Source organism: Rhea americana, unplaced genomic scaffold (genome assembly GCF_003343005.1).
Source record: "Rhea americana isolate MKP2758 unplaced genomic scaffold, rheAme1 scaffold_19, whole genome shotgun sequence".
NCBI classification, from domain to species: Eukaryota; Metazoa; Chordata; class Aves; order Rheiformes; family Rheidae; genus Rhea; species Rhea americana.
This window is the reverse complement of record NW_028186038.1, coordinates 7,824,200-7,851,381: the sequence shown is the minus strand read 5'-3', so window position 1 is coordinate 7,851,381 and position 27,182 is coordinate 7,824,200. Positions and strand designations below refer to the sequence as shown.

The 27,182-nt window shown below is 44.8% G+C and overlaps 3 protein-coding genes across 4 annotated transcripts in view; all 3 read left to right on the top strand.

The window, feature by feature from the left end:
- The window catches only part of STIMATE (STIM activating enhancer), a 36,671-nt gene extending 23,957 nt beyond the window's left edge, over positions 1 to 12,714 (top strand). Inside the window, exons 5-9 of one of the 2 annotated variants that reach the window (XM_085302532.1) lie at positions 4,052 to 4,164; positions 5,111 to 5,188; positions 6,051 to 6,200; positions 7,778 to 7,921; positions 12,553 to 12,714. In XM_085302532.1, coding sequence (XP_085158658.1) covers positions 4,052 to 4,164; positions 5,111 to 5,188; positions 6,051 to 6,200; positions 7,778 to 7,894 — 458 coding nt within the window. In that variant the 3' untranslated portion in view covers positions 7,895 to 7,921; positions 12,553 to 12,714. Of the gene's footprint in view, positions 1 to 4,051; positions 4,165 to 5,110; positions 5,189 to 6,050; positions 6,201 to 7,777; positions 11,625 to 12,552 lie in introns of those variants that run through there. The other variant, XM_085302531.1, reaches the window with a different exon arrangement.
- Positions 12,715 to 15,501: 2,787 nt separating this feature from the next.
- Positions 15,502 to 20,013, top strand: MUSTN1 (musculoskeletal, embryonic nuclear protein 1). Its single transcript, XM_085302533.1, has 3 exons — positions 15,502 to 15,612; positions 18,540 to 18,660; positions 19,541 to 20,013. The coding sequence occupies exons 1-3, from the start codon at positions 15,604 to 15,606 to the stop codon at positions 19,645 to 19,647; spliced, it is 237 nt and encodes a 78-aa protein (XP_085158659.1). The 5' UTR covers positions 15,502 to 15,603; the 3' UTR covers positions 19,648 to 20,013.
- An 89-nt stretch (positions 20,014 to 20,102) lies between these two features.
- Positions 20,103 to 27,182, top strand: part of LOC146597295 (inter-alpha-trypsin inhibitor heavy chain H4-like) — a 20,766-nt gene continuing 13,686 nt past the window's right edge. Inside the window, exons 1-6 of the mRNA XM_085302534.1 lie at positions 20,103 to 23,037; positions 25,264 to 25,424; positions 25,793 to 25,897; positions 26,369 to 26,531; positions 26,605 to 26,715; positions 26,832 to 26,960. Of these exons, the coding sequence (XP_085158660.1) occupies positions 22,966 to 23,037; positions 25,264 to 25,424; positions 25,793 to 25,897; positions 26,369 to 26,531; positions 26,605 to 26,715; positions 26,832 to 26,960 (741 nt within the window). The 5' untranslated portion in view covers positions 20,103 to 22,965. The remainder of the gene's footprint in view (positions 23,038 to 25,263; positions 25,425 to 25,792; positions 25,898 to 26,368; positions 26,532 to 26,604; positions 26,716 to 26,831; positions 26,961 to 27,182) is intronic.

Below are 27,182 nucleotides of genomic sequence, written 5' to 3'. Positions count from 1 at the left end.
TAGAAATTATACCAGATGTATACTCTTAGGAGAAGTAACTGCTTGTACTGTAAGTGCATTTTTAAACTTTTGTTATATATTCTCACTTGTGTGCGGTAGATATGTATCTCTTCGGGTACAGTTCTATGACCATTTAAGCTGCTTTAAGTCTACGCTGGTATGATCCTGTTTATCTGCTTTATTCCCATCTACCGCTCTCCAAATGTTTCTACTCTTTTCCTTGGACTGGTGTTCATCTGACCCTTTAGGGAACTGATTTGGAAGGCAAAGCCATGATAAAATTAACCATACAGAGAGAAGTAAATAGTTATCTTTCAGTTTAATTCCCAGACCTGGGTCCCCAAAGGATTGGGGTTCTCCTCCAGGCTCCAATGCCTGGGGAAAGGAAAAGGGCAAGGAAAGAGCTAAGACATTACATTACCCCTTCTCACTTAGTGTTGAGCCCCACTGCCCAGGGTCCCTATTTCTGATTGTTGATTTGGCTTGGAGTCGTTTCAGTCTGAGTAACTTCTAGACCATGTAAAACTGGCTTTGTAGTCAGAGCAAAATTTTTTTTATGCATCCATTACATAACTATGTTATAACTCAAAAATTTGACAGACTCTTTTTCTAATAGCCTTCTGTTTTTTTTTCTTGTTTAATATGTTCTCTTGTCCTGTTTTAATGACCTTTCAACAAGAAGTGGTTTGTGTCCATGGGTGGATATGGGAAGTATTCAGATCTGTTCATTCGCTATTCTGAAATAGCTTCTACAATGAGCCTGCTTTTGTTTTAATTAAAAGGCGTCTATGACTGAATTAGCTAAGTTTGTAAAAATCCACAAACAAACTCGTTACTTGTATTCTGCTGAGGAGACGGGCTGCGATCCTTGTTCCCAGTAATTCCGTGGGGCAGCCTGGCTGTGGGGTCTCTGCCCGCTGAGAGATCGTAGAGAGTCTGAGATTTGAGATCCGTGTGTTTTCAGTTTGTTTGCAAGTGGGGGAAAGCAAACGGAGCCCCCCAAAAGAAGCCTCCTCTCCCGCTGTGTGCATTTGTAGTGCCCAAATAATCGTTTGTCTCAAGTTAATTCTTGCTGTGAGCTCATTTCCCTTCTTAGCTCTATTACTTGATCCCTGGTGATTCACTACTTGAGAAGCTATCACAAAAATAGCAGTTGTCCTGCTGGTTTTAAGAGCCTCTCTTTATATGGAGGATAGTTTTTAAGCGTAAATGCCTCAAGGAGAGGATAGATATCAAAATACCAACACTCAGAAATAGTTGCTGTTTACAGAGCAAAATAACATTGTGGGCGGATTTATGGGCAGAGTAGCCTGACGCTCGCCCAAGGGCTTTTTGTGGCAGAACTGTTAACGTTTGTTAGGTTTGTCGCCCTGTTGTCAGATTCGGCGCATTAGGAGCTAGACTTTAATAGAAGTGTAGGCTCAGTTAATGTAGCTGAGTGTGTAAGCAAGATTAAAAAAAAAAAAAAAAAAAAAAAAAAAAAAAAAAAAGCTGTTTTGCACTGAGAAGCATGTTCCCTGGTACCATAAATACAAAGCACTCTCCATCCCGTCTATGTTAGACCTCTTTAGCTGCTGCAAGTAGGAAACGGGTGTTTAAATCCCCCCCTTTGTCAAAATGAACTCTGTCGGCAGCTAAACCGCTTAGCGCTCGCTCTCTGCTTGTCCTCGCTTCTCACCTGGGAAGGCTTGGAAATATTCATTATTGAAGTATTTGCACCTCTTTGCTCTAGGTCTCTGTGTGCGCCTTGCAGGGTAACTTATTAATTTACTTACAGCCTCGTAGAGTAGACGTGCACTTACTGCAAAACTCTTTTAAGTTACTTTGAAGGGACTCTGTGAGTTGGCATTTTTAAAGAAAACTCTCTTAAGTAATTTGCTCAAGAGCTGTCTATAAACACACTTCCACTAGGTTGCTGATAAACTCTATTTAGTATATATTAGTTCCTTCATTGCTCAGTGTTTTTAAACACAGTTGTCACCTGTTGATTGCTGATTCAAAATTTTCAGTGTTAATGTGCTTTTCTTGCAGCAACAAAATTTCTATGGATTTGCTAGTTTATTCTAGACGTGCAAGTTAAAAATGACAGATACAAAATCAGAAATCGGGATAGACTGGCCAACAACCTTCCGAAACAAAGTTAGAGTTTACAACTTCAACATTAGCTTTTAAGTTCCAATTTGAATTTGCATACTGAATCTTTGAATGTACAAATGTCCCAAAAATTCACCTACTGGATATGGTGACGCTATTAACTTGCACTTTTTCCACTTCAGTTGTATAATTCATAAAATAGTAGGAAAAATTAGGTTGGAAAGGATCTCTGGAGGTCACCTAATTTCACCTCCTGCTCAAACCAGGATTAACCTCAGCTAGATGAGGTTGCTCAGGGCCTAGTCCAGTCCATGTTTGAATTTATCCATGGATGGAGACTTAACACTCCACTCATTATGAAAACCTTTCTTCTTTGTGAGGCAGAATTTTTTGTGCTGTAACTTGTGGCCATCACTTCTTGTCCTTGCACTGTGTAGCTTTAAGAAGTGGGGCTCACATTTTCTCTATAGCCCACCCTTTTTATGGCACAAGACTACAATTAGGTTCTCCCTTCTTCATTAGTCTTCTCCAGGCTGAGCTAGATTTCTTTCTCCATATTTTCTTCTTAATGAAAAAACAGAGAATGCCAATAAAATTGTGGAGTATAAGAACTCATTGTTAAAATTTCATTCTCAAATATAATTCAGTATTTGTATCCCCAAAGGAATCACAATTGCTTAAGTTCAAGTCACTGACTCTCAAATTTCTTCTTTTTCTTTTTCTTTTTTTTTTTTTTTAAAAAGGCAACTTAAACCTTGAACTGCAGTAAACAATGAAGAAGTTGAGCATTTTAACCATTTTATTTTTGGACTATTTAGTGTTAATTTTGAGCCTGTAAAAATTATGTAGGAATTTTCATTTGATTTGGGCTCCAGTCTGATTTATCAGTTTCTCTTTGCTGTAGCATTTCAGCAGCAGGCAATAAGTCTCAAGATTATTATTAAGCATTAATACTGAAAGCCTTTCAAAAGTGTTCCAGAAAAGGAAGTGGCCATTATGCATTACAAATATACAAAGGCATCTGATTTTTCCCTTGCACATTGTTCTTCCCCAGGCTCAAAATTTTTAAGCCATATTTGAAGATGTTGCAGGAGGCTTTGGGGAAATCTAAAGAAAAAAAAAAAAAGCAGCCCTTCAAAGCTTTCTCTGTTTCCAATGAAGTTCTACCAGTGTATGTGACTGTGAAATCTTGATGATACAATGCACTGTCTCTTTTTTCTTTTTTTCTTCTTTCCTTTATATAATGTCTCAGAGTCTACATAGTTTTCCTGATCAAATATATATGCCAGATGGTCTTTATTCTGCACTGGCAGATAACTTCATTCATTTTTTCCCTGGGCCACATCCTAATAAGATTCAGCACAATATCAAGTACTTTCAGACTGAAATTAAAATCTGATCTTATTTTTTTTTGTTCAGTTAAATTCTCTTTTGGCAACTGACTTTTTTTATATCAACTCTTGCACCACCTGTTGCCACAATTGCAATTGCTACTGTTACTAGCTTTGTATAGGGAAATAATTTGTTTAAGGTAGCCTAGCAAGAATGGCAGAAAAATCACGCTTCTGTTAAAAATTACACAGAAGAGAAAAATATTTTTCTTTGGTCATGTTTGCCTTAAAATTTCTCACTTAGGAAATATAATGCTTTAGGATAGAGGGAGAAAATTAAAATTTTGTGAGAAATTTGATGCAACTGTATCTTTCTTGCTTTCATCTGATTATGTAGAAGAGTGACCATATAACCAGCAACTGCAGAGTCAGGTAAAGTCCTATTTCATGCAGTTTCTACCTGCTATTTTTAAAGTTGGAGGGGTGGAGCGACGATATTAAGGAGATTGAGGAAGGTACTTTAAAAGGATGAATTTGCCCTGTCTCTTCTAATCTTGCTTCTCTGAAATATTTATTGTGAGGTAAAATCAATGCTATATGTATATTGAACCTTTTCTCTTTTGCAGGTGACCAACGGCAGTGCAGAGCTTGGGTGGGCCAGTGTGCTCTGTACATAATGATCATGACCTTTGAGAAAACTGTCATCGTGATAGTGCTTTTGATACCTCAGTGGAAGGAGGTTTGTATTCTCGCAGCATTTTGCAGACAGATGATTTTCTGGTGGAAGAAACCATAAAGCAATAAATTCCTAATACCACTTTTTGACTTGGCTTATCTCCAAGTGTCATGATTTCCTGTAGTAAATGCCGTTTAACTCTCTCATAGTGGTATGTTCTTGTACCTTGTTTAGAATACAGGTAACTAGGCCTTCTGGCATCCATTGCTGGCCATATCTTATTACATTTTGGTTTCACTGTACACAGCAGTGTGTAAAATTACACTGTATCTACTTGTCTGAACCCTCTAGAAAGTAGGTTCCTCCTTTTCTTAGTTCTTTAACCCAAATTTAAACCTTTTTTATTTTGTTTTCTTTAGTATTTTGAAGATTCATTTTTATGTGACCTTGTTGATGCATTTAAACTATAGAATTTCAGTAATTCACAAAGGATTAGTGAAACCATTGCTAATGGCTAGAAACAGGTTTATTTTGATAGAATCTATGCAATTTAATATTCAAAGTGATGGTGCTTGTTGCTATAGCAAATTAAAGCCTGTTAATCACTCGTACATGTTCTGGACTAATCTGGCAACTAGGAGTCTTCTCTTACTGTATATTTTGTGAAGTTTTAATTGAACTTTTGTGAAGTCCAAAATTTCCTAAACATGCAAACATTCTCCTTGGGAGCATACAGCTCTAAAACATTCGAGATGGTTCTTTTACAGCTCTTCAAACTTTTGTAAACAAAAATGACTAAGATGACTGCTGGTTTCTTGCCAGCCCCACTCTATTTATCTGCTGCAACTTATAAGCTGCCCTAAATACTTTCCTTTTCTACGAAGCTGTCCTTTCTGGTTCGTAAACACTATTGCTGTCGTATTAGCTAGTACATGAACAACTGCACTAACTAACCCATTTGTGCCACACATGCTGCTGTGATCTGAATTTGATCCTTTTCTTTTCACAGGTAGCTTTATTGAATCCTATAGAGAATCCCCAGCTGGAGCTGGCTATCGTCATGCTGATAGTTCCCTTCTTTGTTAATGTTAGTACAACTGCATGCTTCTCTAAGATAATTACGTGTATTTCATTCTCCCATCTATTAAATAATGAACATTAATCCTTAAAGCACAATGTACCTTGGTGTTTAAGTTACCTTAATTTTAAAAAGGAAAGGTATTAAAGAATGGATAAAATGTGCGGGTATATAGATTTTGAAATAGCTGAAATCCGTATTGAGCTAAGTAACTGGGCTCAGGAGCAGTGCAGCAATGCCTCATAGACCTCCTTGATCTTATGACTTCAGTATATTGAATAGAATATTACAATATTGTCATAGAGATTATAAAATTAGAGTGAAATTTGATTTAGGAAATAGTAGATCTGACAATAGTCGTACAGATAAGTATCCTGTGTCTGACCATAGCTAATAATGATTGGCATAGAAAGAAGCAGAATAAAAGGGCAAGCGTACATTCATACTTCCCTAAGTACACCCTTCCAGTTTTCTGGGCTTTAGAGACTAAGCCAGAGATGCTGTCTTTGCAATTAATAACATTTCTTTCATTAATTTCTTCAACTGTGGATTTTTATCCTTTGAGAAGGAAAACTTCATTGCATAAGATGTCTACCTGAGACCATTCACATTTCTATATCAAGAGTTAATATGTGATTGTTCTGAATAGTAGCTATTTTTCGTTTTCCTTTTCTACCGAGGAATGAATTATCTACGTTCATAGCTATACATTCATGCAATATGTAATAAAACCACGTGACTGTGTGCTTGTACAGGATTTTTTTCAGTTTGACGAATTCATTTTTATTGTTTTGCGTCCCTAATTCTATCCAAATGTTGACCTAATGGACATATACTAACCTGAAGAACTTCCTCCCCTTCTCTTTGACAGGCATTAATGTTCTGGGTAGTAGATAATTTTCTTATGAAGAAAGGAAAGACAAAAGCTAAACTTGAAGAAAAGGAAGCAGGACAAGATACAAGAAATGGAAGTAAAGTCCGATACAGAAGAGCAGCATCACATGAAGAATCGGAGTCAGAAGTATGTAGTTACTGCAGTTAATCCATAGTCCAGTTTTCCCCTCATGTTACTGATTTCATTGTAATACTGTCAATTTAGTTTGATTTTTTTTTTGTATCTATCCCTGACCATGGCTCCTAGTGTTTGCAGTTGAATGCCAGTTAAGGAAAAGGCTGTGTCCCAGTACTCGCTGGTTGTTGTTTTCCTTCCAGACAGGTAGGAGAACATAACACAGATGAATTGCTACAAATGCTTCTAAAAAACCCCACGTAGAATATACAATTAATCGGACCAATCTAATTAAGCTATTAGCCTGCCTTTGAAAGTGAGAGCAAGAGGGACAGAACAACTGGCTAGATTTTTTTTAGAGGAGCATTTGTTAAGGGCTAGTGTGGTATCAAGGATGAAAATGCCGTAGTGGCGCAGTCATTGGGGACAGGTTGGAGGAAGGTGAACAGACTAGCTCTTCATTTCTTTCCTTGTCTTCGTGGATTTGTTAGCTCTCGAGACAGCAGCGCTTTTGGATAGAGACAAATTAAAATTTTAATATAGTTAGTGGGCTAGGATATGCACGATCAAATATGCAGCTTGGTAAAAATGTGTCTCATTTTATTACAGAATAAATTAACCTTTTAAGCATCTGATCATCATGTAGATCTTGAAGGATTCTAAGGGTATTATAGTAATCTTCAAATCTGCTCAACCAATTAGTTTTCAGCGTTATACAAATAAACATTCGGATTCCTTTTTAAGCATTGCACATAATCTTGTATCTGAATTTGAGTTGACTTAATTAGAGTAAGAGTATCTATTCTTTCACTTCATTTTCAAAATGTCACAAATAGTACAGTGAAGAACAAAATTTGAATGGGTCAGAAATGCTTGTGTGGGGTGGCACTATTTAAACAACTAAATATTTTCTCTACCTGTCAGAAAAACAAAGATGTAAGAGCCTCTGCTGTAAATGTAGTTAATCGCTATATAGTTCCATTTTTTTTTTTCAGTGGTATACTTTCAGAGTATTACAATGTGATTTTCAGAAATTAGTCAGCTGTATCCTGAAGTAAAAGATCCAAAAATGGAGGAGGAAAATTTCTTATGTCCTTGCATTCGAGTATAACTTTATTCTAAATTATATTAAATGGACAGTTTTCAGTTTGCCTGAAGGATGAGCAGAATCCTTGAAAATAAGTTTTTAGTTGTAGTTGGTTAGTGTATGTTTTCCATCTATGTTTTTGTTCATAAAATAACTGCCATATTGCAAATGTGGGTAGGGAGGCAATATATTCTCTCACTTGCTATCACAGCAAGCCACCCTTACTGCCCCGGGGGTGCAGGCACTGCTTCCTTATGTTTAGAGTCTGCGATTCTAGTGGAGATTAATACATGTGTGTCCTTTTTCATTTGAAATTTACTTGAGATTCCAATAGGAATCATAATGTTTGATAGTACTGGCAGTAAATCCAAATGAGGTTCAGTAGTCTTAGTCAAATAATAAGGTGTTTTGCAAGCATAAAAAAAGTAAGAGGTTAAAAGTAGAATGACGGAAGACTGTAACTTTAACTCGTGTTACTCAGAAGCTATAATTTGCTTTTTAGATCCTCATTTCGGCAGACGATGAGATGGAGGAATCGGACGCTGAAGAGGACCTACGCAGATTGACCAACTTAAAGCCCGTTAAGAAAAAGAAACATCGTTTTGGTCTGCCTGTATGACACATTCCCTGACCTGTGTGTTTGCAGGTATCATGGCAAAAACTTCTCAGTCAGTGGGTCTTAATGTTGCAATTGCATCTCCCTTTTCATACAGACTGACTCAAAAACAGCGTCTACCAACAGAATGCAACAGTTGGAAGACTTTCAGTTCAGTTGCACTACAGACACACTGACCAGTTATGCAAGAATGTCTTTTCATCATGTGTGAAAACACAGTGTTGTTAAGGACTAGTTACTGAAGTGATTTGTTTCTGACTTTTCGGAGAAGATCACAGAAAACAGATGCAGGAATCTGTCATTTATGGTTTCTGAATGATGCAGTTTAAGATGTTCTCAAAAAGACATCAGAATCAACTAAGTTAAAGGAGTATGTTTTGCTACTAAAACTGGCTTTTGCAGCATAATTCCTAGAGCAGAATAGTTTATGGTTACAAGCTGTAACTTAATGTTATTTTTTTAAGTACAAAATGTTTACTTGCTACAAGGTACCTATGGAACTAATAGGTAAAACAAAGATTTTTTTTTTCCCCAGGTCTCCTCAAACCTATTTGACTATTTTATATTTAAGTTATATTTTCATACAGTTATATTTAAATATTCTCTTTGTCAGAGAAAAGGATGCAGTTCCCTTTTTTGTGCAGAAAAGGTCAAAAGATTGGTCATGAGAATCTTATTTATCCTTGTCTCCTGGTTTAAGACAAAGGGATTGCAAAGGGAAAAGCTCTCTGTCACTGCTAAAGTCACCAAATATCACTTAAAATGGAGTACTACGTGTGCTTTTGAACACACAATTTAAAAATACATTTTAATAGGAGGTGTTACTTGCATATTTGACAAACGTGCACTTTAGCATATAACAAAGCATCTGTTGTGATAGGTTGCTTATGTGTGAAACTGATATCTAAGGATGACTTCAGTTATTTATGTTTCTTAAGAACCTGCAAGTCTCTCGTGCATACCTCTCAAGTAATCCAAAAGAGATGAAACAGTTCTTCTCCTTGTATAGGGCCTGCCGTACAGGACTTTCATCTGATTGGAGTTGTTGGGCTACAATATTGCAAATAGCTTTGTTCCTGCTTGTTCTTTGTTGAAACAGCAATCTTCTATTTAATGTGGTTTCTATCTTTTTTCCCCTAAAAGATAGTATTTCTCCTGCTTAGTTTCCTTAAAGTCTGATTATCCTTTAGTATTAAAAAAGAGAGTTATAATATAGTTGTTACTGCATCTGCTGCAGAATTTCTGCAGCTTTCAGTGTCTGTCTTCGATAGCTGAAAACATGCTGATCTTAAACCTTGCAGACATGTTTTCAGTGGCATCCTTTGACTTTCCGTATTTTCTAAACGGTGGTTACTCTTTCTGACAGCTTTCCTTGCTTAGTTAAACCTTCTGTAGGACAAGGCAACATGTCAAAGAGGTGACAACAGAAAGTAATTGCAAGTCTGTTGTAGTATCTGAACATCAGAAATGTTCCAAGCCTTAAACCAAACAGTTTCATGAGAAAACTGCTCAGAACTTTTTAAGATTTTTTACATTTTTTATAGATTTACTAGGTCTTAATGTGGTATAGTATCCAGACCACTTAAATGGGGTTCTTGGGCCTTAGTAAATATTGAACTGTGCGCTCCCTTACTTATTTTCACTTTTCCAGCATTCCTTTTCACTGCGTGGCCACTGAGGTGAACAAAATGCTCTGAGACTTCAGGTACGCCTCAGCGTGTCCAGCTGGCTAAAAGGGACATTTTACCAAACCTGACGTTTGAGGGTTTAGTTGAGCCACTGACCTCTGTTACTGTGCACTGAAACGTAATAACTGCAATAAGCTTAAATACTAGTGTTTCTTTTAGACTAAATCTAGAAACTAATGACTGGATGCTTAATTGAGTTACTCTGAAATGGGAGGGATGGGGAAATGTCCCTAATCAGTGTTGCCTCTATTTTAGGCATTTAGGGGGTTTTTCATCAATTGTGACTTGTGTCCACTCTCAAGTATTTACCGTCGAGCAGGCTCATATCGCCAAAAGCACAGTACTTCAAGGAACTCATTTTCATTAACAGAATACAGCTCATCAGTCCAAAGGGGTTTAAGAGCCAAGACTTGCTCTTGTCACAAATGGCAGCATTTTTTTTTATTTTATTATTTATTTTTTTTGGCATAGGATTTGTTCTGTTTCAGGTAGTGAAATCAAACTAACGCGTGCTGCATGCTGCTGCACAGCCATTACTACCCACGTCTGCCGCCAGAGGTAATTGAGCAGCGCACACAAATTTAACTGCACAAGCTTTCGTTTATCTTCCTTTCTCCCTCGTCTTCTCCGGTTACTTAGATTATGAAAATGATTTCTATTTCTAGCCTCATGTTTAGTCTGTGAAATGTCAGTGTAAAATTATGGCCTTAATCATGTGAAATATTTGTTTTGAGCAGACCTCAAACTTACTGACCAAGTACAAAACAGTATAAAGCACTATGGAGCAGTTTCTTGAAGATGGTTATAGCAAAGTTATAAGAATGCCTAATTTTTCTTGTCTTAAGTGCTTAAATATCACTTGATTTGAGATTTTAATATGCCTAGCAAAATGACATAGTAAAAGCACTATGAGCCAAAAAGACAGAAGTATTCTGAATACCACAGTAATAACAGGAGGAGCATATCTCCACAGGGGAAAAAACAACTCTTTCTCTTCTAGGATAAAAATTTCATTTTCAGCTTTACCAAATAACAAAAACTGTTGTTTTTTCTCGTCAGGTTTTTTTCTTATGTGAAAAAGACGTGTAAAAGGAAAAATTGGCAGGTTGCCTCTTTGTAAGATAGAAATCAGATATGGGATGAATACCAGAACTCTTGCAGTAGGAACAGGATTACGTGCTTTTGTCTGAAGAGCTTGTATGTCAGAAGAGGAAACGTATGCCTAGTGCTTTACTATGTCTTGCTGCTCAATGACGAGTATCGGCAGTGCAGTCTGAAATACTTCTTTTTGTAAAGAATTGATTTGGTAATCAAATTACAATACGGTGGCCTTTGTGTTATCCTCGCATTGGCACTCTAAGACAACTTGTTGCAAAGGTTTAATTCAGGCTGTTCTTTAAAAAGAAAAAAGTGATCCTATTTAATTAATGCAAATAAGCTACGTAGTGTGCCTCAAAGTAAGAGAAAGGGATTGCAACGTACTGAAGAGATACAGAAATATTAGTAGAGATCAAGTTTACCCTGAATGGTCAACCTACGTGTTTTAACTGGTTCTAGTATCTGGCCTGTGACACATCTGCATAAATTTAAAAACACCGATGTTGTCTAATATGTGGTTTTCAAGTTCCAGCTTTAGTTCGTTCAGGTCCCCCTTGTCTTACTTTAAGTAGGTAAAATGCTGTATATTAACGTTGCTGGCTAAAATGTACGATAGCTTTTCTTCAGGGAAAACTCAAACTGAGTTGCAAATTAGAGCAATGCAAAGTGTACGCGATACCCTGCGGCAGGTGTCTGCGCGATTCCGGCGGTGCCTGGCGAGGGGGGAGCGGTCCTCGCTGGCACCCGCTCTGCTGCGAGCTGAGTGTGGCAAGGAATTCCTGCCGCTGTGCTCCACTAACCCATGTGTGCAACCTTGCTGGGTTTTTTTTGTTTGTTTTTTCTTTCCTTCCCCTCTCTCCCAGGAGAAAACAGTAATGAAAGTGGACAAATCCAGCGACATCAGGTCGGTCAGACCTACAGCATAGGTGTGCAAACTTTTTTTTTTTTTTTTAAGGTATTTCAAGTTTCCAGTTCAATTACTGAAAATGGTTACTATGGTTTTACAAAGTAAAACTGCAGTATGTTTAGAAAGGGACTCTTTTTGTAGGTGTGTTTGTCTTGCGTGGGTATCCGTCTCAAATTGAATGTTGGGTTTGTTTGTAAGTAAATTCAGAGTAGAGCCTGTGTGAGCAAAACCAACAGCTACGTTCTGCTGCCCTCTGTTTGGACCATACTGTTTAATCAGTGCTGTTACCTTAAACTTCTAAGGGTATCTGATGTAACTACGTTGTATAATGGTTTACAATAAAGTTTGACTTATTACAGATCTGTACGCCTGTTTTATGCTCGTTCTGTTTGAAAGCGTGCCTCAGCGTTCACCCTGTGCTGTTGGACGGAGCAGCTTTGGCTACTGGAGTTTTAGTATGAGACCTGCAGATTTAATCCATTCCTCTCCCGTGTGGTGTTCGTTTCGATACGTCCGCGTCCTTTAACAGCAAGCCCTCTTTCAGGAGGAGGCGCCGCTATTGCTGGGTAGCAGATTTTCTTTACGGCTGAAGAATCCTTCAAAGCTGCTCTCGGATTTGTGCTCTGTTCCCTGAGGCTGGTTCGAGTGCTCAGGGCACTCCATGGAGAGTAACCACCTGTGTTTCCGCAGTGGGCGTAAATCCTTAGATGTGCAGCCTGAGGCTGTAGAGTGTGGCCTGAAGCCGTCTGGTGGTTGGAATTTGCTGTAGTGCTTTAGTACACATCAGATCGCTTGAGAAGCGGGAAGCAGGCTCAAAGCCAGGCCTTTTGTTCATTGCCAACAAGAATGTGTAAACGTAGAAATTTCTGATTTTACCTCCAATGTCCTTCCTCTTGCCAGAGGTGTAGTTTAATTGAATAACTTGTTCATTTGTATTGTCTTCTGTTCTCTTGACTTGTTTGCAACAGGTAATAGAAATGCCAGCTGAGGGAAGGTGTTTTCCTGCTCGTCGCTCGTGAGGGTCCTGTCGAGAGGCTTGCCTGTGACGTGCCTTGTATCACAAGACTCGCAGAGTCCGCCCTTGAGAGCTGGGAGAGGGCCACGTAGGGAAGCCTGGTTCTGAGACCAAGTAGCCTCTCTGCCCCCGTCTCTGGAGGGCAGCAGGCTGGAGGTGAGCGATGTCATCCGTGCTTTGCTTCCAGTTCCAGTGCTTCCCGAGGCCGTGCAAAAGGAAGGGGAGAGCAGTACTGGTCCTTTCCTGTCTGAAGGAGAGACGTCACTTCTGGATGCTATTTATGCAGTGCAGACTTGTCTCTTCCCCTTCATGGAAGACAATTTTTCTTCGGTTGCCAAATGGTCTGCTGCTGGCGCTGCAGAAGATATTCCCTGACCATCCCCAACAAAATCAGTGTAACCAAGTTTGCTTTTTTCCGTTCCTTGGGCAGAAAGATGCCATCTAATTCTCCAGATGTGGTGTTCTGCTAGTGCATGTGGTGTGGTGAGTGTCCCCCAGAATGCAGGAGGAATGAGGAAGGCTGTCCAGGAGAGAGAAGACTGGCTCACTGTGAAGCTGTATCATAAACCATATATAGGTGATTTATTTTTGTGAGAGTGGAAACTTGATACCTTTATGCCCACACAGGGCAGAAGTCCTGTTCTTGGCAAGCTTCTGCTGCTCTCACTGCTTCCTTCAAAGAATAATCTTCTACCTTGCAGGCCTGTAGGTCCACTAAGAGATGTTAGCGCTTCCTCGGAGAGGACGTTTCTCCTGTAAGAAGCTCTGTTTGGAGATCTCGGCAGCCAGCTCTGTGTAAAGTCACTAAATTGTCTGCATTTGTCACCACATTTCAGTTGCAGCCGTTTCTCAGCAAAGGGGCTTCTGTGCCGCGTGTGCCGGGGGGAGGTGGAAGAGGGCTAACTTGCATTAGTGTTAGTCACTGTGAAATAAATGAGCCACCTTCCGCCCTGTCGTTCGCGTCCCATTTAACACGTTTCAGGACTGCAGCCAGGTGAACAGGGCTCCTACTCTGAAATGGCAGTAACCTAGGTTTAGATTTGAGGGGTTTTTTTTGTTTGTAGGGAAAACTTACCCCGTGCTCCGTAAGAAGCGATGATTGTGCTTATTCTTCAGCATTTAGGAAGCACACAGCTGAATGAGAGAGAATGGCGTTGTCCGGGCTGTGGAAGATGTCTTGGAGAAGCTTCGGGATAAGCTGCCTGCCTCTGTAGGTGCCTCGTCTCCCGCCTCTGGACAGCATGCAAGTTGAAGGTTGGTTGATACAAGTATGAGGATTTTGTTTGTATAAATCATATTGTGGTGCAAGCATACCTTCTTATTGGGTTTGAGATGAGAAAAGTGCAGCAGCAGTGGAATGAAGTCATTTTAAAAGCTCAAGGGAGAAAAGTGGTTCTGTCTTGAATTCTAACTACTTGCTTTAAACGTGCAGACTGTTTTCTCCCTATTGTAATAGCATCAGAAAGGCAATGCTTATGGGTATGTATAGAAAAAGAGGCATTATTTTGCGTGATGGAAAAAAAAACTGTTTTCCCTAAAGCTGAAGTTTTTTCCTACTGTTTTGTTAGTCTAATAGTCCTGCTATTCCCCAGAGACTTTTCTTCTTGTTCGCTAAGCCGTGGATTTGAAATAGAAACTCAACATAAAGAACAGCTGCCTAAGTGCATAGCATCCAAACTGCTGCTAAGCCTACAAATAGTACTTCTGAGAGTAATGTAAAAGAAAGCGTGTTCTTAGGCCTGGAGGGAGTTCAGCTGGAAAGCCAGAACGGGCGCTCGGAGGTCTGGCGGACGGTGTACAGCTCGCGACTCAGTGCCTCGGTCAGGGAGCGCTAATGCTGCACTACTGATGTCATGTTTTTGTAATGAAAAATACCAGTTTAACTTTACCTCCTGTGCTTCTCTCGGTAGATGAAACAAAACACAGGCAGAGCCTGAGAAAAGGCTCGGGGAGATTTCTAGCACTGCAGCAGTCGGTATTTCTATTAAAAAGTGTCTGGAGGCATGCCAAGTCTGCTTTTCCCATATTAAAAAAATTGATTGGAGCTTTGGTTTATTTTAGGTATTTGTAGTTACAGAAGTTGTTTTTCATTTTTTTAATGATGTAAAGAAATAACAAGATTTGTGTTTTATTTTATTTTATTTGCTAAGGGAAACACCACCACCACCAAACTCCCTCTAATCACAATTAGCAATCGTGCTTGGGAGAGTTTCGTTATATAATGAAGAAAATGTATAGGGAAGAGAGATTAAATTTTGAGGAAGGCTTTACTGCTGTCAGCACGTGTGGTGGGGGGCACTGAATTTGTCCAAGGAAGCTGTTCCTACACCTGTGACGGATGAAATGATTTAAGTTTTCTGATTCTGCTGTAAGTAGAAAGCGATTTTTATCCTCTCTAATGTTTAAGAGCTGACGTCAGAGCAGGTTCTGTAACAGAACTGCAAGGGTGAAACCCTGTGTTTTATTAATGATCCAAAACGCTCTTGTATTAAATACCCTGCGCAGAAGAAATTGCGGCGGACACGGTCCGTGTGATGCATCCAGTGTTTACAGGACGCGTGTGGTGGTGTGCTGGGAAAGAAACGCTCTCCTGTTCCTCCCCTCGGGAGAGCCACGAGTCAGTTCTGTGCCCGTGCCGAAGCTTTGCCTTTTAAAGTTATAAATAGAGCCCCAGTGGGCTCCCCTGGAAGTGGGTTTTACGGCGGAGCGGATCGGGCTTCCAGGCGGTCTCGCTGCCCCAGCTGTCGGCCCACGTCAGGCCCCAGCCAGCGCCAGGCGCCGTAAACGCGGCGCGCCGCAGTCATCCCCCAGAATAAACCTTGCAGCCGGCGCCAACCTGAATCATCCGGGCTCTGCTTTGGGAAAGTGACCCAGCTCGTGACTTCATGGGAGAGATGCTCTATATAAGCACGGGGAAATAAGAGCCGCAGAGGGCGCAGGCGGGAGCGAGCCGAAGCGGGGGAGCGAGCGCGCGAAGGACTGCCGCCGCGGGAGCGCTGCCGTTATGTCACAGGTACGGGGCGGCCGGGACGCCCGGCAAATCCGAGGCCGCTTTAGGAGCCTTGCGCCGAGCAGCTTATTAGCAAGTTGTTCCCCTTAAGCAGTGAATTCAGCTTTTCTGATCTAGCTGACCTGTTTCATTATGTTGAAGTACTTAAACACTTCATTTACGTGATTTAACAAGTAAATTGTCATGAGGGCTGTTTGATGAAGAAAGCAAGCAACGACCCTCTGTGCAGTTAATTAACCTTGAATAATGTGTTTTACTCTAGGTATTATAGGAAGGGGAGAAAATATTTCTATTGCTGTAGTTTAGGCTATTTCTCTGTAGAAACGATTTGTGCTTTTCCAGCACGCTTTTCTCGGATAACACTAGAGCAGTAGATGAGGAATGTACGTGAACTGGCAGTAGTTTCGAATGAGGTGGCTCTTCTGAAGTGCACTCTCTCTTCTTTTAAAGCTTAATATAATATGCAGGAAGAAACGGGGTATGACTGGAAATCACAGCCCTTAGGACGAAACACTTGTATGCTACAAAATTTCAGCCTCATTTCTGACATTCAGTCTGTAACTAGTAGTTTGGCTTTACCATGCTTCCCAATTTTCAGTGTTTCAAAGTGATCCTAAAATTAGCTCTGGATTTTGGGGTTTTTCGCACGCGCTCCTGTTTTCAGCCCAAGTTGCACGTACCCGACGCCGACCTCTTCGTCGTGAGAGTCTTACGTGGTGGGTAGATTGGAGAGTAAGAGTATGGGAAGAGAAAGCAACCCACCGCCGCCGTGCAGAATGACTCAGTTCTGCTTAGTCCCTTTACTCCGGGTGAGCAGAGCCTGGGAGCGAAGTCACAGCTCTCGTAACCCAGCGCTTTGGCTTGTGACGGGAGGAGATAAAGCGCAGGCCGGGTCGCTGGGCGTGCGGGGAACGGCTTCTGGCAGGCCCTGCTCACGAACCGGCTCGCGCTGGGCAGCTGGGAGCAGTAGCGCGGCTCCGGCGCCGACCGCCGCGGGTGGCAGCGGGCCCGGCCGTCGCCCTCCGAGGCTCCTAACAACCTTCCCTCCGCGGCGTTTTTGCTTCTTAGCTGGGGGCTAACTAGTCCGCTGTAGCCGTCTTGCTGGAAAATCTCCTGTAATCGGAGCGGGGGAGGTTTTACTCTAAAATAGCTGGGTGAATTCACCGCTTCTGCTCAGCCTGTCGCTGCCTCCTCTCCCACCCTCCCTCCCAAAGAAGGCTTTTGCCCTAGTCTGGGAAAAAAGCCTTGAAGTTACAGTCTCTTGTCAACAAAAGTTAAAGAAAGGACTTAGCAGGTTCCTTGTTCCTGGTAAGGAAGCGAGTTTCTTCCATGTCCGTGCTGGAAGGGCACGGGTCTGCTCTCACGCTCTGTGTGCCGCGCGGAGGCACCGGGAACCGGCCCGTCGCGTGCCCTTCCCCGCACAGGTATGCCAACGCGGTAAGAGACCCTGGGTGAACAAGCTGGCTGACCCGAGATGGTTGGGAATTCAGAAGGGTTTGATATCGGCGCTTTTCCCCTTGCTTTTTTGGCTACTTGTAGGGTGTTTTCCCAAGAGATCTTGCAAATGTTTTGTTTCCCACAGCACATACACGTGGTACTGACAGCAAGCTATTTTTGAGCATGCTTGGGAATTTATAGACAGCGGGAAATAAGCTGAAATCTCTAGTGCTGCCAGCCTTCCCCTGCCAAGCACCGTGCTTGCTTGCTCCCTCTCCGTACGCCCTCCCAAACGCATGGTCAAGTCCTTTCTGGAGGCTTGGGAGATGTTTCTGTGACCCCCACAGTTGTTCTCAGCTTTGCAGGCACTGACCTACAAGTGGATAAGTAGGATCCATCGCTGCCAAAATCCAAACGTGGGAAGGCCCGTGTACATAGCAGTGGACAACAAAGTTTCTTATCAGTGCTTCGGTGCACAAAAATACTAAAATTGGAGCGTTCGGAGGTTTAATTATGTCGTGGTGGGAGCTTGGCAACCCAGCCTTGAAACAGTAAACAGAAGTGGGGATATTAATAGTGCCAACAGCAGCTGACTGATGTGTGTGATTTTGAAATAGTGATTTAAAGGTAGGAGTAGGCTGGTATTTTTTGAGTGTTATCCTGATTTTTTTTGTTGTTGTTGTAGTTCCTGTAGCAAGGAAAACTGTAAACAGGTTTGTACTTGGAAATCCTAGTGCAGCACCTGATGGCACATCCATTTCTATGTTACATTTTCTTCAGGTTCGGTGTTTCAGGTGTGTTCAACACATGCTTGTAGACAACACCTTTTGAGTGCTCAGCTCCCTAAATTTAGAGGCTGAGATCTGTAATAGTCAGTTCCCAAGTGTCCTTTGTGGTTTCTCCAACAAGTTTTTCCTGAGCTGGGTATGATGAATACCTGTGGGTCAAGCTTATCCCAATGAGTAGACACAAGATTTAGTAATGAAGATGTAAGAGTGTTTTGTTTGTCTGATGTTCCTGAACGTAATACAGATTTTCTTTTTTTTAAATTATCAGTCTGTCTTGATCTTCACTTGCAAAAGAACCTGGCAGAGCTGCAGAACTAGACAGAAAAAATCAAAATTATATATTTTACTATCTCTTTCAAAGGTTGTGCCATCAAAATTCAAGTTCAGATTCAGAGTGTGGTGCTGACTCTCTCAGATACTGCAGAGGAGCTTTCGGGCACTTTACTGGAAGATGGGAAGTTTGGGGATTTTTACCTGGACACTGAATATCTGTGTGGGATTTGCTCCCCCTGCGTGGTTTGGCTTCCTGCAGTTGTGCCCTTGTACAGCTGTATCAAGGGCAAAGTGTGTGCATGTGTAATCTCAAAGATGGAATAGATGGGCTATTGAATTAGCTCTGGGTGTTGTAGCCCTGGGCTAATGTAGCTGTATTTCCATTGTTTCTATCCTTGAAATACTGATGTGTGAGCAATATATCTTTCTTAGCCGGCCCCTGTGAAGAAGAAGCGTCCTCCAGTGAAGGTAGAAGATCTCAAAGGAGCCAGAGGAAACCTTTCTAAAAACCAGGAAATCAAATCCAAAACCTACCAAGTCATGAAGCAGTGTGGTAAGTCTCTTTTCCCTGGTAGAAACAATTAAGCAATCTTCCAAAGTAAATCATTAACTTAATTGCTATCTTCAGCCAAGGGGTACTCCTCCAAAACAACAGCCAGCAAGGCACACGTACCCTGGCCTGGCTTTGCAGGCTCTTTGAATCCATGATCTGCCCACTTGATTCTCACCAGTAGGTGCCAACGGGGCTCTGCTTCAAGTGATCCTTCTCCCTGACTCAGCTTTGCAAAGAGGGAGGTAGAGCCTGTGCTTTGCCATCTTAGTCATGGTTCAAATCGAGTCCCAGTCACGTGGTCGGTGTCAATGAGTTGAAGATCTGGAGGCCCAGTGATAGATTAGGGGATTTCTAGGCTCTCAAGTGGATGAATTTTACATGTTCGAGATGAAACACATTGGGGACAATAAAGGACGGAAGGTGAGAGAGGACTTACAAACCGAATACTCTCTTTGTGGTACTCTGCTTTCATGTTGCTCTTCCATCACCAGAGGGGAGGTACAAGAAAAACTGATTAACCCCTTTTCGGCATGGTATCCTGAACCTCAAACTAGTTTCCGAGTTTCCAAAGCTCCTGCAGGGTGTCTCCTCTTTGAGAGTCCTCTCGATGGTGGTGACCACCCGCAGTTGCTGGGTGCCTGCCTCGTGCTTGGAACAAGAGCGCGATGTTTTATGGTTTGGGGTACCAAAATGATGAGCCCAGCCTTGCCACAAGCTCTACGTCCTCAGGTGCGAGCACCAGGTTGGGATCCTGGTATAGGTGATGGGGTGGTAAATTCTTGCTGCCAAATGCGTGCATGTTTTAGCAGCACTAGTGTTACTGCCATAGTTTTATGTGCTGCTTCACTAACCGCCTTCTCTTCTGTTTTCCCTTTTTAAGAACAAATGGGCTCTGCAGCACCTTCCATATTCAGCCGAGATCGGACAGGGAGTGAAACGGTCTTTGAGAAACCTAAAGAAGAGCCGGCCAAGAGCGTCTTTGGCTGACAGCCGAGTTGGACATGCGTCACTTAGATAAATGTTGTAACGTTTTCCCAAACTGCCGTTTCTTACGTTAATCTTACTGCAGGGCTAAATAGTTAACTTAATTTCTTCTGTAAGGCATTAAGTAGGGAAAGGACTCATGTCTAAGGGTACAACTTTGTTTTTAATTTTTATGTTTTCTATTTGTTGGATGGTGTTTGCTATGATGATTTAGTTTAAAAAAAAAAAAAGAATTGGATGCAGGTTGGCACAGTGTAGTGACCAATTTCAGCTTATGCTTAAATGAATTCTGAAGACTTTTTGGCATTACAAGCTGTGGTCTAGTCTGTCATATACAAAGAATAAATATTCAAATGGCATATGGCACGATTTTAGTGTCAGTGCAGTTTCTTCAAAGTCCTGTTGCAAACAGGGAGGCAGAGGGCAGCAAGGAGGAGCTGGGTTGTAGGGGTAACAGAAGTCTGGAGACTTCAACTGAAATCTTTCCTCAGCCATAGACATTCTTGTCTAATGGGCTTTGGTTCCCCGTTTGCAGGGAAGTGAAATTTTAATTCCCTGGATGTCTAGAGTGTAGTGAGATGTCTGATCCTATAGAAGATGAAAACAGAGGGTTACTTAATTGGTTTTAGCATTGTTTAAAACCTAAAATAAGAGAGAGAATTGTTCGAAAGTTTTTCAGTGAATCCTTTCTCTTTCCCTTCACCAAACTCCATTAGTGCTACCTTTTTTTAAATAAAAATAATAAAAAAAAAAAGAGTCCCAATGCCCTGAAAGAAACATAAAACCCTATTTTGAAAAATGTGTTGTCAGGTTTCCATGACGGCTCTGCTTTTCTGCTTTACTTTTTGTTTCATGGAAAATTCCACCCCGGCCACACAGTGCCTGACAGGTGCTGACGGGGACGTGATGGAGTCCTCCAGAGGCGCTGCATGACAGCACCTTTTCCACATCCATCCCGGAAGGGGAATTCCTGCAGCATGACCCAGAATTTCCGATAATCCCTGGGAAAAACTCTAGCTGCTTCAGCGGAGTCTGTGCAGCCACCACAAATTTTGGATGCTGCAAGACCTAAAATTCCGTGCTGTCGGGTGAAGCCAGCTGTGCTGGTCCCAGAGCTCCAGCTTCTGCATCCTGGGTCACCTGGGCAAACAGAGGGAGCGGATGCACCATCCCACTGCTGTAAGTACCTTCCTCACCCGCTCCACCTTTCGTATTTCCCAAATAGAAGAATCTATCTCCTGAATACGAACAGAGCAGCAAGCGAACAGCCGCCGCTGCTGGCAACACCCAATGGTGCAATACTATCTTCTCCTCCTGCTTCCTGTTTTTCTGGTCACCACCAAAATCCCGTTGCTGAACGTGACCCCAGTCACGTGGGAGGCAGTTCATTGGAAAGCCAGATGGCTCTCAAGGGCTCTTTGGGGCTTGGTTCCTCTTCGCTGATTAACCCCCACAGCTCTGGGTTGGTACCCGGGCTCTTGCCTGCTGCTGCACGTGTGGTCTCATGAAGGGGACCTGCTCCTCAGAGGAAGTTCCTCCCTGGCCGGGGAACATTAAGGTAGGTGCCGCTTTTATTTGAACACTATTTTATTATTTAAATATAATATTTAAACAGTGAAAACTTAGTTTTGTGCAGGCCAGAGCTAGTTAAGGGATGAAAGTTGTATTAAAGGTCTCTGGGGCAAGTGAGCAATGCCCAAGAACTTCTCTGCCTCTTGTATCCCAAACACGTAATGCATAAAACCTGCTGCTTTCCATGGAGTTTGTAAAAACGCTTGGGGGTGGAGGAAAGCAGATTGCACACGCTGTGGAGCTGCACATACGTAACCCAAGAGCAAAGTCCTTGAGCTTTAACGAGTGCTCTCCTCAAGAAAAATATTCTTCAAGGCGTCCCTGGTGTGTTGCCCTTCTTCTAAGGGCACCCATTTGTTTTCATAAATATTACCGACAGAATTAGCACAAGCGTCGCTGATATATGACCCCTTGCTGGTGAGAGATGTCCGAGCCAGGGCTTTAGCAAAGCCTCGGCAGCTGCTCGACAGTTTCCCAAAGCAAACGCAGAGGGACTCAGAGCTCAGCAACAGCCAAAATCCCGACTGCAATGGTGGAAACCATTGCTCTTTCACCCTTTTCGGAGCTCCTCCACCTCCTATCCAGCTCTCCTGGAGACCTAACAAGTCCAGCTGTGGGAAACGTGTCCCCTTCCCTTTTCTGCTTGTTTTCATAAAGAGAAGTAGCAGTGAGGAAGGTGTCCACGCAGCCCCAGATGGGGAGTTTTAAAGTCCTTTTGCACTGAAGAGCATCTCCCAAACAATGTTTTCGGTCAAGCTCCAAACCAACAGCCCCAGGGCACCTTATTTTTCCTGTCTGGTTGATACCCCTGCCAGAGGGGACCCTGGGGAATACAGTGAGGAAATGGCTCTGTGATGCTCGTGTTTCCCATTGGCGAGTTCCCCATCTGTGTACCCCGATGCCTAGAAAAGTTATTTCTCCACAACGTGCTTAAACGGCTTTGCAGAAGAGGTGTTACAGCACAGAAGCACGTGTTGCTCCGATGGAGAACCATCTTTTCAGTAGCCATGCTTGCTGCCTTTAGCTAGGAGAGGTCCCTAAGCACCAAATGAGGAAGCGTGTATTCTAGTAGCATAGCGTTATCCACAAACATTTCCACGTAAAACCGGGGACTTCTAGCGGAATTTCTTTTTCCAGGGCTATGAGCCAAGCCTCGATCGGCACGAGGCTCAGGAGCAGTGTTCAGTGTCCCTGCTGGCTGGAGGTGTCCCCACGGCATAGGCTGCAGCAGCAGCACCCTGGCGATGGGAGCAAAAAAGGGTGTTTCGAGGGGGGCCAGCTGGGCTGGGGGACACACAGCCCGGAGAAGGCATGAGCTCTAAAACCCCACACGGATTTTGCGCACCTTCGCCAGCTCCAAACTTCTCAAGCACTTGCGGTACGTCATGGACGTGCCTTTTCCAGCTGCTGCTGTCTGACAGGTTGGAGATTCAAGCACCCAGAAATTCAGCTTGCACGCTGAATTCCTCCAGCCAGGTGTTTTTTCATGTCGTGTTTTAGTGGAATCCACGTTTAAATAGAAAACATAACGATTTCTTAAGCTTCACAAAACTTTCAAAATTCTAACATTTAAGAGTGAGGATCTGATAGAAAAATAAATTAAGCAGGGGCCAATTTTTAACTCTGTTTAACATGTCAATATTAAGTTTCTGGGTTTCCTCAAAGCCTACATAATATCCCCAAGTGCAAGTTACTCATTAACCGATTAAGATAAACGACGTTTTCATTTTAAGATCGGGTCTTTCCAAAATGGAGAGGACATTGCTTGCCTTGGTGGTCTTCTCCTCGCTTGGAGCATTAGCAGACCCTAGCGATCCACAGGTATTTGCTCTCCCTTTCTTTAACAACCTCTTTTCTTTGCTCGCCAGCCCACGCCGTGGCCAGCCAGCTGTGGCGAGGGGGCGGCAGAGCCGTTCTCCAGCGGTACCCGCGCGGCATCGCACGCCATGCTGGGCTCTGGGTGCTTGAGGGGCACAGCGGGGGCTGCTACAGGGTGGATACAGCCCGTGGGAATTTGCAGATTTGCCTAACGGCCCTTTTGCGTGGCGATATAAAATAAAGAATTGAGTGTCCGGTAGGTCTCCCTCGAGGACTTTGGGTCTGGGCGGCAGGGTTGCATGAGAACCATGGAAACGCTGGGTTATTTCTGACAAGCTTTTAGTAATTTTTATGGAAAGCTGTGGAGAAGTGCATGGTTATTTGTACTGTGCGTTTGGCGGCATCTCAGGAGGCGGCCTGCCTTTAAAAAGGCTAACGTTAGAGAGAGAGAGCAAGCCTTACGTTTGGAGGTTTTTATTTCCATGATGCTTCTTCGGAAAAGGGTGAAACACCTTTGACTGGCCGGCCAGGAAAGGCGGGGTGGACCTGGGGCACCCTGCAGGCACAGCCAAGGGCTTTGTGGGAATCGCGGTTGTGGAGCTGGGTTGGGGCGATAGCGTGGATTGGTCCTCGTCGCTCTCCCGCTGCTGAGCATCGCTTCGTCCGGGGCGCAGCCAGGCCCCTCGCCCGGCAGCTGCACCCTCCCGTGCGTTCCTCCGCACCGGCAGGTCCCGCCACGCATCCCCTCATCCTGCCGTGTCCCCAGACGGGCTCGGCGCAGGGCGTGCTCCTCCCCTGCCGCAGGGATGCTCCGCGCCGGGAGCCGCCGGGCCGGACAGCTGGCCGGAGCTGCAGTCTCCCGTCGCAGGAGAGCCCATACCGAAATGGCTGCATGCCCGGTCCTGATCCTCCCTGTTCCCTGCCAGTGCTCTGAAATTGTCTCTCTTAAATATCCTTTTTTTTTTTTTTTTTTTTCCCCATTTTCTGGGAAGCTCTCAGGTATCAGGAAGTCGGGTACGTGCTCTGCCAATGTCTAATGAAAAAAGAAACAACTGTTATCCTTGCAGAACCAGCTGGGACACCTCCTGCAGTGATGCCTGGCCACTAAGCTGCAGTCACCTTGGATAGCGTGGCTGTGGTTGAAGTGATTAAATTTCGAATTTAGGCCAGTGCCTTAGCTGAGAAGAGGCCAGTGCTGCTTAGTTGGTCAGCAAAGTACAGGAGATAAATTATTAACAAAGTTAAAAACCAATTAGTCATTCAAAAGATTTGTGAGCCTGAAAAAGTTTTTTTTAAAAAAAGGGGTGGTGGTGATCTGTCTTTACACTGAGCTTTTTTTAACAAACTCTCTTGGACTGTTGTGAGATTGCTGATGTCCACACCGACCCTGCTGCAATGCAGGGCCCTGCTTAGGGTCTATGCTGAAGGCAACGCACTGCCTTTAAAATGGACATCATGAAGGCAAAAGGGAGATGTTTAGAGAAGCACGGGAAGTTGCCTTGGGAAGTTCAAGTTTCTCCGTGGGGTTTTAGGAGAGGCGGCCTGGTAAAGTGTCTCCTGGACCGCGCCCTCCTCCTCTGAGCGTTGAGAGCACCCAAAGCACCAAACCAGCAGAAACACAAGTGCTCAAAGGGCATCCCCTGCTTGTGCAAACAGAGAGGGATGGAGGCCCACGCAGGGTTTCAGGCTTGCTAAACATCACATGTGGCCACAGGCTGCTGAGCTGAAAAACAGGCAGCAAAGTCAACAGCTGGAAGAGCAAATAAAGTAAAGCCGAGGAGGTTGCTTTTCCCCGGCCGCTTAAAGAGGCGTTTGGCTTCCTTTGACGTCCGCCTTGGGAGAGGTATGGGGGTGACGTGGTGGCTGCTATCAGTGATGCAAGGTGAGAAGATCACAGAACAAGGCTCGACGCAAGCCTGCGGAACGGCCGAATACGCAGGTTTAGCCGCTATTTTGTGCAGGGATGTGGCAGGAGCTGCAGGGACGTGCGTAAGGCGCAAGCAGGAGGCCGGTCCCACGGCAGGTGCCTGCCGGGAGAGGGTGGAGTTGGCGGCTGCTCAGTACAGAGCATGCGATTGCGGTCCCCTCCGTGATCCCGGCTGGACCCTCCGAGCTAATTCATTTATTGGGCTTTTCCAGTGCCACCACCCCTAACCCAGGTAAGGGCTGCCCAGCGGTGACGGTCGGTCTTTAGCGGGGTTTCTGTTTCCGCACATTTCTTTCTTCCAGCATGCTATCGAAATCGACAGCCTCGACGTGGACTGCAAAGTCACGTCCCGATTTGCTCGCACCGTCATCACCAGCAAACTCGTCAACCGGGCTAACGAATCCCGTGAGGCGACCTTCGAAGTGGAGCTGCCCAAGACGGCCTTCATCTCCAACTTCTCCATGTAGGACCAGCCCTCCCCCATGGTGCGGGCGAGGCGGCCCTGGGGGGCGCGGGGAGAGGGGGGACGTTCACGCATCCTCTGAGGAGCCGCTGAGCAAAGCTCTGCGGGGCAAAACATAGGCAGCAAGGCAGGAACCGCGGGGCCAGGGGCAGGGAGAGCCACCGGCAGCGGTGTTTCTCCCGCTCTGGCCTCGCCAGAGGCCACGCAAAGGCCTGTCGTGGCGGTGGCTCCAGGCAAGCCTCCGCGATGGGGAGGGACGTGGGAGCTAGGAGGCTTCCTCCACTCGTGCCCTGAAGCGCTGCGTTCCTCTGGTTTCTTCCGCAGCAGACTCCCTCTTACGTTAATCAAATTTTATGGAAAAATAACAGGTCCATCGACGGCAAGGTGTACCCTGGAGTGATACAGGAGAAAGCGTCCGCTCAGCAGCAGTACGACGCGGCGGTCTCGCGCGGGCAGAGCGCCGGGCTCGTGAAGTAAGCTGCCGTCCCGAGCGAGCTGCTTTGAACCCTCTTAAACCTCCCCAGTGGTCCGAGGGCCAAGTTAAACCCCGGAGCCTCACAGGACACGCTTGAAAAGCAGCTTTGGGCCCCTCTCGGGAGGGGAGACGGGGCCGGGGAGACGGGAGCTGCTCGGCGGCCGGGGGGGACGAGCCGGGAGCTGCCGGCCCCTCGGGCGGCCCGGGACAGCGCGCCTGCGCGTCTAACCCTTCCCGTCAAGAAGAATTAAGAGCAAATTGAGCTCTAAATCGACGGCAAGCGAAGCCCTCGCTCCGCCGTGGGGCCGGGCCCGCCGCTCCCCTCCTCCTCTAACAGCTTGAGCGCTAACAGACGCTGCAGCTTGGTCAGATCAGCCTAGGCCCGCCGGCCGGCGCGGTTCCTCTCGGAGCCCGTGACGGGCCCCCGCGGGTGCCGCCGCCGGAGGGACGTCCCTGTGCCGCCCCGCAGGGTCGCGGGGAGGAGGCTGGAGCGGTTCCAGGTGGCGGCGAGCGCGGCGGCGGGCGGCAGCGTGGCCTTCGAGCTGGCGTACGAGGAGCTGCTCAGGCGGCGGCTGGGCAAGTACGAGCTGCTGCTGAGGGTGAGGCCGAAGCAGCCGGTTCGGCGCCTGCAGGTGAGGCGGCGGGAGAGGGCCGGGCGAGGGGCGCCGCGCGGCGGCGGGCTGAGGCGGGCTTCGCCGGCGGCAGGTCGGCGTGCGCATCTTCGAGCCCCAGGGCATTCGCTTCCTGGAGACCCACAGCACGCTCCCGACGAACGAGCTGGCGGCGGCGCTCACGGAGGTGCGCGACGACACCGAGGTGAGAGGCCGGCGGCGGCCTGCGATGGCGGCGGCCTGTGGCGGCGGCGGCGGCGCCACGCTCGGAGCCCCCCGCGTGCCGCCGCCGCTCCGCCTCAGCGCTCCGTTGCCTTCCAGGCTCGTATTCTGTTCAAGCCAACGGTCGATCAGCAGAAGGTAAGTCCCGACCCGGGCGAAGGCCTCCTCGACGGCGATTTCCTTGTGCATTACGACGTTAGGAGAGATGCAACTGCAGGTGACATACAGGTAAAAAGGAATAAAATTTAAAAAAAGAAATAAAAATAACCTCTTTTCCAGTCACTGTACTCGAAGGAGGAGCTATTTCCATCAATCCCCACTCCGTAGGAACCGATAGCAGCGCTCAGTAAACGCCGGAGACGCTAAACCCCTTGCAGGAACGGATCAGTCCCGGAGAATTGATTTTACAAATGTTGTTTCAATGCCCAGTCCCTTTAATTTCCCCCTCTT